Source organism: Copadichromis virginalis, linkage group LG15, assembly GCF_057382275.1.
Source record: "Copadichromis virginalis isolate Kocher_CV1m ecotype Utaka linkage group LG15, C_Virginalis_male_GT1.1, whole genome shotgun sequence".
Classification (NCBI taxonomy): domain Eukaryota; kingdom Metazoa; phylum Chordata; class Actinopteri; order Cichliformes; family Cichlidae; genus Copadichromis; species Copadichromis virginalis.
This window is the reverse complement of record NC_140632.1, coordinates 16,021,610-16,036,659: the sequence shown is the minus strand read 5'-3', so window position 1 is coordinate 16,036,659 and position 15,050 is coordinate 16,021,610. Positions and strand designations below refer to the sequence as shown.

The 15,050-nt window shown below is 40.2% G+C and overlaps 1 protein-coding gene across 1 annotated transcript in view; it reads right to left on the bottom strand.

Annotated features, from left to right (window-relative positions):
* The window catches only part of dlgap2b (discs, large (Drosophila) homolog-associated protein 2b), a 110,604-nt gene that overhangs the window by 34,379 nt on the left and 61,175 nt on the right, over positions 1-15,050 (bottom strand). The window contains exons 2-5 of the mRNA XM_085433225.1: positions 13,335-14,476; positions 5,860-6,077; positions 3,691-3,844; positions 1,369-1,588 (exon numbers count right to left, since the gene is read on the bottom strand). Of these exons, the coding sequence (XP_085289351.1) occupies positions 1,369-1,588; positions 3,691-3,844; positions 5,860-6,077; positions 13,335-14,405 (1,663 nt within the window). The 5' untranslated portion in view covers positions 14,406-14,476. The remainder of the gene's footprint in view (positions 1-1,368; positions 1,589-3,690; positions 3,845-5,859; positions 6,078-13,334; positions 14,477-15,050) is intronic.

The window sequence follows — 15,050 nt, the reverse complement described above, 5'->3', positions numbered from 1 at the left end:
ATTTCAGAACATAATGTACAGTCAACTGCTTGTTTTCGCCCATGTTGAGCTGACAGATTTGGAGCAGAGTTAAATGAATAGCGTTAAGCAAATAAGACGGTGGGATTGGAGAACACTCCTTTGTCCTCAGTACTTCTGTCACATCGTAGAAATCGTAGATGGAAACCCAATTGAGAATGAAAGGATAAAAAACAAAAACAAAAGTCCAGATTCAACAAGAAAACAAAGGCAACAAAATGAATAAAACTGCAAATGTCTCCAATATTAAATTGACAGAAAAGTGTACAAAAACAGTAAAAATCCAGGTAATCCATAATATTAAAAAAATGCATGTAATTAGAGAGAAAAAATGTTTCAATAGGGTTCATAGCTTTACTCTTGCAGGCAAACACCAAATACACTCAGTGAGGGAGTTACCGGAAAGACTGTGCTTGCACAAAGAACCTGAAATGCTAAATAAAGGGACATATTGTTTGAACTGTGTCACAAAAAACCTTGAAATTATTGCATTTTTACATTGACATATCATTCATTGGGACACTTGTTAGCATTAACTCAAGTTTCATGCAACACAGTACAACAATACTGTTAGTAAAGTTTTTTTCTTTCAAACTCTAACATGTGTAGTGTAGTTTCTTTGTGCAACCAGCATGTAGGTGTGCATATGTACTAGCTGCTAAAGCTTGTTGACTTACCTTAAATTGTTTGTTTTGGGGGTTTTTTTTAACATTTTTTTTATTTTATGTAGCCAATTGCAATGTCCGTTACAAAGTTTGTGCTAATGGGGAGTACAGGTGAATGCTTTGTCCAGTGTGTCCTCTCAAACAAGTATATCAGTGACCTACTGCTCCCCTGCCCCCTGGCCCATTTTGTTTTTCACCCCTCCCTAAGTAACTCACACGCTTTTCATAATACATAAATAACACCACACTTTAACATGCTTTGGTTCGGGTCTGTTCCTTTTAGGCATGCCATGTAATGCGGCTGTGCTGTGTTATTATACTGTGTACTATGGCCATGTGTTGCCATCTTAATGTTTAAAATGTAGCTCTCCCACCCCTATCCTAGATTAAAGCTCGGCAACACCACAACTGACCAATCAGAAGCTTGGCTAATGATGCATGACTCATGCAACGTAACACACAAGCAGGTCCATCTAAACAACTGGGAGTATGCAGTGGCAAAAAAACAAACACACGTACACCATAGCTTCCAAAGAAAATAACTGGAATCATTCAGCCCGGCATCTCTGAAGCTCAAGGGTTCCCCACTGTACATATTTAGGTATGTCAAGTTTGTGCGCATGTATAGGATATATGAAGATATGTAATCTAAGCCCTCTCTTATTCAGGGGGGGGATTGTTTTACCTGTTGTGGATCTGAGAGTTGAAGTGACAGTGGAGGATGTCATTGAAGGCAAGCAGTCGTCATCTTGGGAATAACCAGCCTGAATTGCACGGAGGTAACTGTGGCTTCGAGTGCGGAACGAACCAGGCAGGTCCAAGGCCTCCATGGCCTGGGATTCTACTTCACTAAAAACGGACTCGCAAACTGACTCAAACTGGCCATTGATCTCAGTCTCACTCACCTGAGAGACAAAAACAGGAATAGCAGTCCTTAATTTTTCCTCTTCCTTTCTCTTTCTCACTTTGATTCTTCCCCTTTGCACAGCAAATATGAAGGAGTGTTAGCATAAGGAAACGCCGCTGTCAGTTTCGACCTTAAACTGAATAAATGTCAGATCAAATGGGGGAAAAAAAATTCAGATGACAACAAAAAAACAATAAGAAAAATAGCCAGTTTGAGTTATAAAGCAATAAATTGATCACAAAAGACGTTCTATACAGTATACTGAATGCTAACAGATGGAAGATATCTCATAAGTCGTGGAAGAGCTTAGAAGTACAATAAACTGCTCTGTGTAACAAGATTAATTTGTTAATGTGAAAATCATGTACTCATCAAAGGGAAATGTTATTTTACAGCTAAGTGCTGAACGTGTCTCTGTAGTGTAGTAGTTAAAGCATTTGCCTAACCACCAATAGATCCCCAGTTCAATCCTACGAGGAGACACAAATCCCTTTGGGGCTGCGTCAGGAAGGACATCTGGCACGAAAACTCTGCCAAATCAAACATGTGGAGTTTACCTGTTGTGGAAACTCCTTGTGAACGAGGGAAGAGATAAAAATAGCTTCTTCTTTTAGTGATACAAATTGTGTTGGCTGCATACTTTTGTTTATATTTGAATTATTTAACACTTTTTGTAAATGTTGATGTACTATTGAGATAATATTGCCTTTTCATTATTACTTTAGCCTTTACTATTTAAAAACGGGAATGATTTGCTATTAATTAGACCTTTTCCAGTAATGGAAAACTAGGTGTTAGCACGTAAGGGTGTAAACTGATTTTTCAACCTGTGTTTTAGCCAAAATCTCTCCTCATTGTTACTCCATGTACGTATTGAAGGTCCAATGGTGGATGTGTCTCAGATCTTGCAGCAGTAACCACATCTTAAGCCACCATGGAGGTCCAAACGGACTTAATTTATCCAAATGTATAGATTCATAGGAGAAGAAGGTATTTGAATTTGAATTTATTTGAATGATGATGTTGGTTCAAAACGTGTATTTATTTCATCTCCAGGCCTACACTAGTACTGTAGTGTATTGCTCGAGGGTGACAAAAAAGCCCTGTCAACCAAAACAAACGAGTTGGCATGCTAAAACAACACTAGGCTCATTAACTGTGTATCAGTAGCCTGTTCCAGATATCAAGATGCAAACTTGCTGATGTGACACTGATGTCCTAATTTAATAATTATGTGTAATTTCACATTTTTTTTTATGAGCAGATAACACTTCAGAAACAAACTGTAAACCATGTTGGACTGTGCCTGGACATAAGCTTTCAGATAAATCATCTGTACCCAAACAGTAAAAGCAATAAGTTATTCCAATTTCGTTTGACTGATATAGCCAAGGCTTTGTCTACAACAGGGATGTCAAACTCGCTTTACATTGTGGGCCACACAAAGCCCACTTTGAACTTAATTGGGCCAGACCAGTGAAATGCCCCTTTCTGTCATTGTAAAGAGATTTAACAACACATTTAATCCCTGAGGTATCTTAATATTAGATAAAGAAGTCTAATTCAACAGCATGTGTCTTTTTGTACATAATAAAGAAATTGTGCTGTAGTTAATGAAAGAAATCACAGGAAAAATTCTAGTAGTTAATTTCCCAGACTTCCCTGTAAATATAAAACAGAAGTTTCTTGTTAACTCACTATAGACCCATTAGTCTACAGTAAATAGTAGATAGCGAATGTAAGTTTATTTTTTTATCTACAACTTATTGACTTTAGTGTGGTATTAATGACCAAGTGGGAGGTCTTAATTGTAGTAGTAACACTTATGAAAGTACAGTGAAAAGTCCATAATTCAAGCCCTCCTTCATATTTTCCAAAGACATCTAGTAGGCCGGATTGGAGTCTTTGCCCAGCTGATTCTGGCTCCTGGGCCTTATGTTTGACACCCCTGCTCTGCAATCTAATAATCAGGGGACCTCCCTTGGGTGCTTAGTGCCTCTGTGCTGTCCTCAGCACAGTGCTACTACATACAAACTGATATAAGCTCTCAGTGATGTGTCCAGGTGTTGCTTCTGTGTAATGCATGTGTTTGAGACTCACCTGGCTGACGCAGCTAGCCTGACTGAGGGTGCTGACGGCGCGCATGTAGCTCTGGTTGCGAGAGCGGAAGGGCGGGGGATGAAAGGTGGCGGGGTCCAGCGTGACACTAGGGTGGGGCTGTATATCTCTTGTGGTTTGCAAGTGGTAGCCCTGGCTGAACAAGGACAGGGGGCAGGGACAGACACGATTTCACAGTTCAAAAGCCACAAAGGTAACATCTGGAACACACTGTAGTTTATAAATCCGCTGGTTAGCATCTGTTGGCACGGCCTTGTTTGTGATTAAATGAAAATGAACTTCTACCCTCTCACTTCTACATGATACCCCCTCACCCCTCTCATTTTTAAATATCCTCTAGTTCCATGATAAAACAGTAGTTCGTTCATCCCAAAATCATAGAGAGCATGCATAGCTAGGCTGTGGCTCTTATTAGGGAAACAGTGACAGCATGGAGTTACAGTAAGAGATTATTACATTCTCCACCAGAGGATAAACAAAACATAAGAGCTGTTTTGTTTGTGGACAAAAGCAAAAGTGATCAGTTCCCCACTGAGATGATGGTAACAAAATTAGCACTCAGTGGCAGTAGAGATGACGGATTCACGACTGCTCCCTAGCTTCAAGAATTTGGCTGCGTTTGAAAGTCACAGTGCCTGAAAACAAACAGTCACAGAGAACAATAAATTGGGGGGAAAAGCTGTGTTTTAGCTTAGGTAGAGCAATGACATCACGAATACGCCAATTAAAAAACACTCTGTATGTTGTTCTGGTTTAGCATGAAAAAGATACACATGGTCACCATTTACCAGCGAGAGATCATTAGGAAATCATTAAATGGAGGTGGTAAGATCCTGAGAAGCGAAATCTATCTGTTCTAAAACAGCCAACTGATGTACACTGTGCTTTAAAAAGTAACATCACACAAATCATCTGGATAATTAATCTCAATTTGTCTAGTGCAGAACCTTTTGCAACATGTTATTTGTATGTTAACCCTGATTAGAATAATTATCAACAAAATACTATTTACCACATTTATATTAATGAGTAGATCACATTAGAGTGAAAGTGAATGGTAAAACTGTCAATAATTAAGGTTTGTTGTAATTGTGAAGGCAACACAGTAGTGCAGGAGGGTCTTGGGTTTGGCTCCACAGGTCGACTGGGGCCTTTCTATGTGGAGATTGCATGCTCTCCCTTTGTCAAAGTCTGTCTAGGATCAAAACACAGACATATATACTCCACACTTGGCTGGGTTACAGAACAAACCCGTCACTTCCCCCAAGGCTTTTCATCAAGCAGTGTTAACTTTAACGTATGCCCTTCCATGTGTCACCTCTCCTGCATTTGAACCGGCTCTCTTTCTTTCTTCTTTTGACAGAATTGTCAGCAATAGCGTGATGCGGCGATGCAGTGTTTGTGTATGGTATATCAGAAATTTATATCAAACTCAAAACCAGTTGGTGCCACAGCAATCACCAGAGCACGGCTGCAGCTGACCCATGAAACAGTTGTAGAAATACAGTGCTTGGCAGGCAATGCCTAAGACCAAAAAAGAGCCAACCACACCAACCATACAAGCCAACAAAGGTACTATTGTTTTCCAAAGTAACTTCACTTGAAATCACCTGACTGTTCAATTTAGTCATATCTCTCAGGGACAGCTTAACAAAAAGCAGCATTAACAAACAGCAATTTTACTTTGACAGCATGTAGGCAGAGCAGTGAGACTGTTTATTTATATAGACGACTCTGAATGTTCTTGCTTTGAGCACCAACTAAACACAGCATGCAGCAACATTTTGTTAGCAGCAAGTGTTGCATCAAAACTCCCAACTTTCCACTTGTATTGAAGTATGAAAAAAAACAACTTGTGTCCTCAGCGTTGACTCCAATAAATTCTAGCCAAGCAACAATTAACACTGAAATCCAAGCAGCTCAACTGGTTGACCCTGAAGCAACACCAGAGATACTGCTATTGATGAGCGTTGGTTTTGTCATGTAAATATTTGAAACTTGTGAAATAAAAGGGAAATGAATCACAGTGCATCATCTTACCTTTTTTTGAGTAAGACCTTAGTGAACCCATGATAAAAACTGGAATATTTAAATGAATACACAGCATTGCCGTGGGCACACTAAGTCAATACGTTAGGCAACCAGGCCTACCTGTGGGAGTCTAAATGGGGTCTCTGCATGGCTGATTTGAGGACAAGAGCATCTGACCGAATGGTCTTTTGTGGAGAGGTCTTAGGGCTGGTGTCAGAGTCCCCACTTTCATCATCCACCTCTCCCATTGCTTTAACATAGCTACTGCTTCGCATCCGCCGACATGGGATCTCGTCATCCTTCTCACCTGGGTATCCACTCCACTCATCTTGGGGCACCTGTGGAAGATGGCACACCTACATTTAATACAATACCGACATTTATAACAATTAGGTCGAAGTAGTCCAGGATATTACTTGTTATTCCTGCAAGTCTGTGATAAAACGATGATGAGTACTATAGCAATATTTAGCCATGTACAAAATATACAGCTTTGACAGGGTTGTGTAAATGAAAGATATTCGCAAATACAGCTTGAAAATTACCCATATAAGTGTGAAAAGTGTATCAGCTATGTGTTTTTTTAACCTAAATGGAAAAATCAAGTAAAGGAATTGTGTATCACAGTGATGCCAAGGATGTTATCATTGAAAATATAAAGTTGTGAGACCGTAACATAAAGCAAATTTTTTAATAATTATAAAGATTTATCCAAGTGGTTTCACAGCAGTGTACAAACGTTGGTCTCCACCTGTACCTAATTTTGGGCTGATTAAGAAATAATAACTGGTTACTTTGTTACGTGGACTTGTTCAACTGCTTGTTAACATAAATATACAATCAGCCAACTCAGTGCAGTTCGGTGTATTTAGGCATGAAATGTCCTATTGGAGTTCAAACTGAGCTTCAGGAAGAAAGGTGATTTAAGTGACATTGAACATGGTCATATATTGGGATTTTTTCCCACATAAACATATATAGAGATATGAGAAATAGTCATGATTTAACAAGAAGGGCAATTACTTTTACACACAGGACCAACTTTTTTCCCTTAATCAATTAAATCATAAAAACTGCATTTTGTATTTACTCTGGTTATCTTTGTCTAATATTAAAATGTGTTTGTTTGATCTGAAACACATAAGTGTGACAAATAAAACTAGGAAATCAGGAAGAGGGCAAACGCTTGTTCACACTGCTTTTTTTCCATTCATAAATGTTTAGGTAGCCCAAAACTCCCCAGCCCATCACTAAATTACGGAGTGAAATTCATTATCACATTTCTTAGAAGTAAAGTAAAATGGCACTTTACATCCGCACGGTCAACATTCAGTTGAATGGACAGGGTTCAGCATCCTTTTTAGCAAATCGCTCATAATGCAAATCAAAATGTGGCCATATTTAAAGGATTTTTGGGAAGCAAATGAACACATTTGGCAAGGAATCAGTATGTATTTTTATGCACGCACAGAAAAGGCAGCCAATCATACCCCTGAGGCTTGGGCTGTAACTTTTAAGTCAGCATACTGTCATCACTGTAGTATTACTAATACAAAAACATACATGCTCTTCAATTAGCTTTGACTGTCAGCCAAATAAACACAAAATAAGCTTTTGGCATACTGCAGCTCAGAATAAGTTGTAAGGCAAATGTGATTAAAAACGACAAAAATAATGAACACTCATGTACAGTCATGTGAAAAAGAAAGGCTGACAGTATTCTATGCAGTCCTGTGAAAAACAAACTACACCCCATGAACCAGTAGCTTGTGGCACCACCGTTAGCAGCAGTAATCGGTGAAGTAATTGTATTCTGTATGACTTTATCAGTCTCTCACATCGTTGTGAAGGAATTTTGGCCGACGCATCTTTACAGTTTTGCTTCAGTGCAAGCAAATGCTTATGTACAGCTCTCTTAATGTCCCGCCACCGCATTTCAATCAGACTGAGGTCTGGATTTTAACCAGAATATTGCAACACCTTGTTTCTTTTCTTTTTCCATCATTATGCTGTAGATTTGCTGGTGCACTTGGGAACATGGGGACATCCACCGCTAGGAATATTATGCCATTGTGTTAACACACACCTGAATGCTCCAGACCAGCAGAACTTCTGCTTTAACAAAGGTGGTCCCACTTGCTGATGATCAGTTAATTAAGTGCATTCGATTAGCAGCACTTGGCTGCTACTTACCGTACACCCCTGATTTCTATGGAAGCAGAAAGGCTGTACTCTTTCATGTGACTGTATGTATTAGATGCTCATAGCCATAACATTATATATATGTAGCATAAATTGGTTTCAGTGTTTCAATTATAAGTACAATAAACAGGGACTTTGCTTAACACAGCAGCATCAAGATTAGCATAGTGAGTAAGTGATTCCGTTCTAATTACTCTACACTGTGCTGTGCAGTGCTGCAGATGTCTACACATAATAATTGCGCTGATTTAGTGATTTTGATAGAACAGAAATTATAGAGTTCAACTCTTCAAAAATGATTATCTGTTATTGTTGGGTTGAATACACAGTGTATGTTTGAGCTTACAGTATCAGATTGATACTATTAAAAACAAGGTTCATGGGTTCTTCAATTGCACCCTGGTTTAATTCTTATGAAGATGGACAGCTACAGTGGCCATGTGTCACCAGTGTTGGTCAAGTTACTTGAAAAAAGTACTCAGTAACTAATTACTGATTACTTCCCCCAAAAAGTAATCCCGTTACTTTACTGATTACTTATTTTCAAAAGTAATTAATTACTTAGTTACTTAGTTACTTTTTAAAAACACGATTTACAACCTGAAGAGGTGATAAAGCGATAGATCTTTCAGCCCAATTCTACTTTTTCTGCATAATCCATCATACAAAATGTAATCAAATGGAAAAGTCTCATTTTAAAACTTTTATAATTTTATTAATTTTAATCTTTTAACTTTATGCATCAAGCAAAAATTTAATTATATGCAACATTCTCTGACTGGAAGAAATTTGTTTAACATTTAAACCTATTTTCTGCACATTCCAGCACATAAAATATTTTTTTTTGTGTTTACACTCACTCTTTCAAATAGATGCAAGTAAAACACAGCAGAAAATAAATAAAATCAAAGACTAGCGGTCCTTTTGCTCTATTTTCACCTGTAAAGCAGGAGTTGGGTAGGCGGAGGTTTACCCTGGTGCAGGTGTGCCGCAGCGGTCAGTGGAAGGATACGGCAGTTTCTCTGTGAATTTCCCATTACGTGGTAGCACTCGGAGCTTGCTTGGAAGTTTAGGGGTTTTTTTCGCTGTAAAAAGATGTTTACTTCCCACGCACAATGCTAATGGACGCTAATGTTTTTGTCACTTTTTATGGAATCAAACTCAAAATAAGGTCAGTACTTCCACGCTTTAAACGCTGCACGCTCATACTCTCTCCCGTACTCGATATATGATCCATTGTTGATCTGCACACAGCTGTTGTCACGACCGTCGCACTCGCGTACGTCACTGTCATGAGACATTCTCGCAAAAAAAATCACGGTTTTTAGTAACGCAGTAACGCAGCGTTCCTACGGGAAAGTAACGGTAATCTAATTACCGTTTTTGCAATAGTAATCCCTTACTTTACTCGTTACTTGAAAAAAGTAATCGGATTACAGTAACACATTACCATCTCTGTGTGTCACACACTGATTCTGCTAACAGCGTATTGATCAGGCATGTAGCAAGTACAGCAGTGTTAGTGTGTGGTGCAGCTAGCAGTAGTCCCAGTGGACAGACCAGTCTTAGCTCCTGGAACAACAAGCCCAGGCGCAGGACTGTTCTTCATGCTCTGCCAGTTACTCACTTTAGCCAGTCATACAGCGTGGCTGTTTCTCTGCCACAAGTGCTGAACTGCTCTCACAGAAAAGAAAGTGGCTCACACCCCTTTTTTTCTCCTGGAGGTGGAATAATGCTTTCTCTATCACTTCCATTCTCGCTGTCTGTTCTCGCTGCCCATCTCTTCATCTCTTCCCCTCATAATCTTTTTCTTTAGCACCCAATATCCTCTCTTACTCGACAGCCCTTGTGCTCAGTGGCGACAGGTGAGGGACTCAACAGCATAAGGCACTTATATAAAGCTTTTTTCTTCTGTATGGAAGGTGGCACATAGTAAAAAGTAGGAGGATTTACAGATGATTAAAGCAGGACCAACTGGGCTTCATCATCCTTAGTGTAAAGTATTCTGCTCAGATGTATTCCTCAACTGTTTTTGTAGTCAACATAAAACACGTTCTGAATCTTTTAAACCATATGCTACGATTTGAAGCCAAAACACAATGAATTTCTTTTGCGCAGCATGTCTCACTGCCTCAGCACTAAACTCCACAACAGCACGTAGGAAAACGAGAGATGATTGTTCGGTTACCTAATATTGTGATATAAGATAACATTTTGTGCATTATCATCTAAAAAAATGAAGGCAGTAGGTACGTTGCAAACCTGCGTAACCTCATAAGTTAACATGGGAAAAAAAAGACCCATCAGCAAAAAGTGTAACACAGGCTAATACATTTTCCATTCCCACATGCATAGAATAAAATGCCTGGAAACTAAATTAATCAGCCTTAAAGACAGCAATAAAGTAAAAGATTCATTTTCCTCCTAATGCACAACCATTGATCGTCTGGGGCTGCTGTTAACAAGGCAGTCATCACTCATGGAAGCAGTGCGCTACCTCATTAGCATTACCTTATTTCTGTGTTCATTTGATGCCATACCTGAAAGAACTTGTTCAGCTGTGCCTCTGAGGCAGCTAGACAGATGAGCTGCTTTACACCATCATTAGTTACTACTACACTGTGGGCACTTTGTACAAAAATAACCCTGGGATAAAACATCTTCTCGATGCAGAAAGTAATTCCATAACGCCATGTACCAGATGTGAAACTGCATCTAGTGAAAAACAACACTGACCTGTTGGATGTGGTAGAACAATTTCTAGCTCGTAAATGTGCGGGTCCTGTAATTTTGTGCCTGAGTAAGCCAGTTATTTTTTGGCTTTTGAAATGGTGAGAGTGGACGTAGTCTATTTGAAGGTTTTTAAATGCAAAGGTAGCAGGATAACTATGATTTTAAAAAATATGGTGGGAAGGAGCCCTTCTTGTACTGAGACCATTTCTGATGAGGCTATGGTTAGTAGTAGATTGAAGGACCGGGTCCATCGCTCAGGTCCTGTGTCAGGTCTTTGCTGAATTTCTTCTTATTTCTTAAGGACATGCCCTTCAGATACTGTTCTGTTGCCTTCTACTTCTTGTTTCGTTACACTTTTCCAGTTTCATTAGGTTTTTAAGGGCAGATTAAACATCATCGGGAATCGGGTGTCCATTTTATGTCTCAGCGATTCATAGGTCAGTGTTAAGTGGTCGGTTACAAGGACAGGACTGAAAATGAGTGAAAAAACCACCAACGTCCAAAGAAAACTTTTCAAAGACCTTAAGAAAACCTGGAGAACTATTGCTCGAGACTGCTTTTAAAAATTACAAGAAGTGTAAAGAAACTAGAGGTGAATCAAGACTTTTGCACAGCACTGTATGCATTTTTCTTAATGGCTTAAAATGATATGTAGATTCAACCTCTAATATTCTTTGACATATGCTTCACCCTACCCTTGTTGGCTTAGATGGTCAGACTGAAGACGTGACACTTGCTAAAACAAGATTATGTCAGCTTCCCTAAGGCAGGCCTGTCCTCCTCCTCACAAGTGAACATTGACCTAAAGGACCCAGACATCAAAGAGATAAAATCAGATGGGCACCAAGAGCGTTCACCACAACGCCTTTACAGATCTCCGCTCATTGATTCCACTGAATAAGGCTCTCATTATGGACATGCTCAGTGCTGAATGTGCCCATGTGGCAGCTGCAGGGTCTCTGCCTGCTGACATATAAGCTTGTTAAATGCCAGTGAGAGAGCCCCTCTATTGACAGAGACTACCCATTACACACAAATAACTGCAGTTTGTGTATCTGTGTGTAACTGTGCATTTCACACAGCATCAAAATGAATGAAGGGGATGCATATGGTACTCGGTAGAACTATTTATGGGTTTATATGAGTGCCGCTTCAAATTTGATGTCATGAGTAAAAAAACATGGGTAATTGTTGATTATAGTGCAAGCACATATTTCAGTTTGCAACTTTCTCATAATGGCTGTCATTGAAAGTGGCTTAAAGGAGTTGTCTATTTTCAAGATTGAGTGATATACAAGCACAACTGTAATATGGAAGCATAGCTTTAATAATGGCCAATCACTTCAGCTGTTCTCTTTCACATTACAGTCAAGCATTTCATAACATGATTGATCAAAGTCCAGGCCAGCTTTTCCCAAGATGTGCATACAACAAGCATCGTAATGCTAATGACGACCCATTGGAAATCTGTTTGGCATTTCAGAAACAACTGTTACCCATGTCACTGTTTTTATCATTATTTCCAATTCTTAAGTCACCTTCATTAAAAGCTACTTAAAGCAGGACTTTGAGCTTAATATTCTAATGCTGTAGCCTGTGAGTCACTGTGGATGAGAGCATTAGCTAAGTGCTTAGTATTAAAAATTAAAAGAAACTCAAAGATCGCTGAAACACTGAATACTTGACTTTTGACCGTTTTAGAAGAAGTCACTATCTGTAGCTTAGATTAGATTAGATAGAACTTTATTAATCCCTCGGGTGGGTTCCTCTGGGAAATTCGATTAACTGCTTTACTTTAGTCTCGTGACTCGTGACAGTGTTACAGGCAAGCATGGGGCATAAAATCTGTGAATAAAGTAATGTCTCTTTCCAATCTGGTGAACCAGCTCCTACAGCAACTCAAGCCACACTATATGCTGTTTTTGCAGACACCACAGCCTTTGTGTTTCCTACACTGGAGTTCAGCTCAGTGGTTCTTCTCAGTGCTTTCCACCATGACATTGATTCAGTCAGGCGAGCTCTATATCTTAATAGACAATAGCTCCCTGAGGTGAGCACACAAAAGGGAATCCTGGTTAAATATATTGACTTCTCACACTTGTGGACACTGTAATTGCCCTCTGGAGAATGACAGAAAGAAAGGCAGACTCCAAATACCCTGCTGTCTAGATTCCTAATCGATCAATGCATTTTATCGAGAAGGGCAGTGTCGGAGATGAGTGGATATTGATCTTAGTTATTGTTTGTTGTATTATCTGATAGTTGGCGTTTCAAATATCTCCACATTTAATGGCCTTTCAGTCTATATTCAGACATTTTTTGTGGGCCTTTTCCAAAGAGTTGAGTATTAAACATTTAGAAGAACACAAAACTTGGAAGGAAACATCCTGTTATTGCTTCAAACTAAATTAAACAACTTCTGTGATTTCATTAATTCTGAAAGCAAAGGATGACTTATACGTGGACATAAACTAGCAGCTGATCAATGCCAGTCAGAATTGTTTGCATGGTATGGAATGAAATCAGTGTTTGTGTACCAGCCATAGCATATACACCGATGCACACAAAAACATGTATTTCAGTAGCTCAGTACAATACGCCACTAATCAAATTTGTCTGTACTTTAAGGACATATATTTCCAAAAAAAGGTACTACTAACCTGCAGGTAATGACATGTCCGCGATGACTTGAGGTCCGTGTACATCATGGGTTTCTCTAAATTAAGCGATGACTTCCTGTAGGCCTCTTTGGCCTGGCTGACTGTTAGAGTCGACCAGGAGCTCCTCTTCATGAACTTGCCCTCGGGTCCCATGGCCATACTCTCACACGCTGAGCACTTGACGTCATTGTTACTCTTTGAGGTCTTGAGTGACAGGTCTCCAAAGTGGTGGCTGTGCATGGAATCTGGGTGGTAGTGGCCGACATGTTCCCCATGGTGCCGTGACATGACACTGGGTGTGCGATAGGTGCTGTCACTATCCAGGTTGTCATCTGAGCTCCACCAGCCACCAGAGCGGTGCTTACGTTCTTTGCTCTTGCTCCTCTTGCTACCGTGTTTTGTGGAGTGGTGGCCATGATGGTGATAACCCCCTCCTACAATGTCACCTTTTGTGCCATTCATCTTGGACGATCCCTCCAGGGAGTGGGACTTGGTGAAGAGCTTTTGGACTGAATGAACAAGGTGTCGAATGCGGCCGGGACTCTCACTGCGTTGCTCGGTGGTGGTGGAGGTGCGCTGGTATTGTAGAGTGTGGAAGCCGTCACGGTGCAGTGGCAGTTGTTTCTCAAACTGGTCCAGGAGATTAGCAGGAAGGCGGTTGCTCTTGGTGCCAGCATGGTGGGAAGAGGCAGCTGCTGCAGCTGCTGCAGCCGCAACAGCTGGGGATGTGGCGGAGGCTGTGATGGCAGCGCAGTCGTCCCGTGTGGCTGAGTCATAATACTGAGAGCTGTAGTGCATTCTGGGGAAGGTGCTACTGGAGATGTGGTCAGATGCAGCAGCTGGGGGCATCATGACAGGGGACATCATCATGCAGTCGGAGTGGATGGAGCTGCGTGGTGAGTAGCGGTGGTGGAAGTCCATAGGGCAGCTCTCTGTGGGGCTGAGCAGGTAGGATGGGTGGCGGGAGTCAGCGCCATGGTGAGTGTGGATGTCATGGACGTGGGGATCATAGTCCAAGCCGTGGGGTAGAGGAATCTGATGTTGGGAGCGGCTGCCCGATAAGCCCTTCATGTTCCTGGATGGAGGGAGGCGTCTGCCTTCATTGAACTTTCGAGACAGAGACCAAGATGAAGTCTTCTGGTCTGTTTCAGAGAAGGAGAAAAAGAAGAGAAAGATTCTGTCAGATTGAGAGAGCATAGTGACACCTGACAGACGAATACTCTCACGGGGTGCTTCACAACCATCCTGCAATTCTAATTTACATCTAGACCAGTCCGTACCAAAACACTTCTAATTAAGTAAATACTCCTACAAAGGCCAGACCATGTTACACAATAGGTTTTTACACTTTTACACTGATTGACACTTTCAGTAATGTGACGCTAACCTAAGTTAACCTCAGTAATGACTGCTTTTAATATAGTAGAAAAGCTAATGAAATATTTTTGTTCTACATGAAAAGTTGCACTTGTGTGTCAAATTTCATCGCATCTGAAAAGAACAGATGACAAAATACCCTGGAGGTTTTGAAGCTTAAAAATAGGAAATGTACTTGTGATGTATAATTCATCATAAATGACTGATTATCTCCTGCATATATGTTGAAATACACTCCTTTTTGCAACTGATTTTATTCTTCATCGTAAAGGTAGATGTCAGTAAAGGAGTTTCGCTTTTTAGAATATATAAAGAGAACAAGCATTTATTTCAGAGACA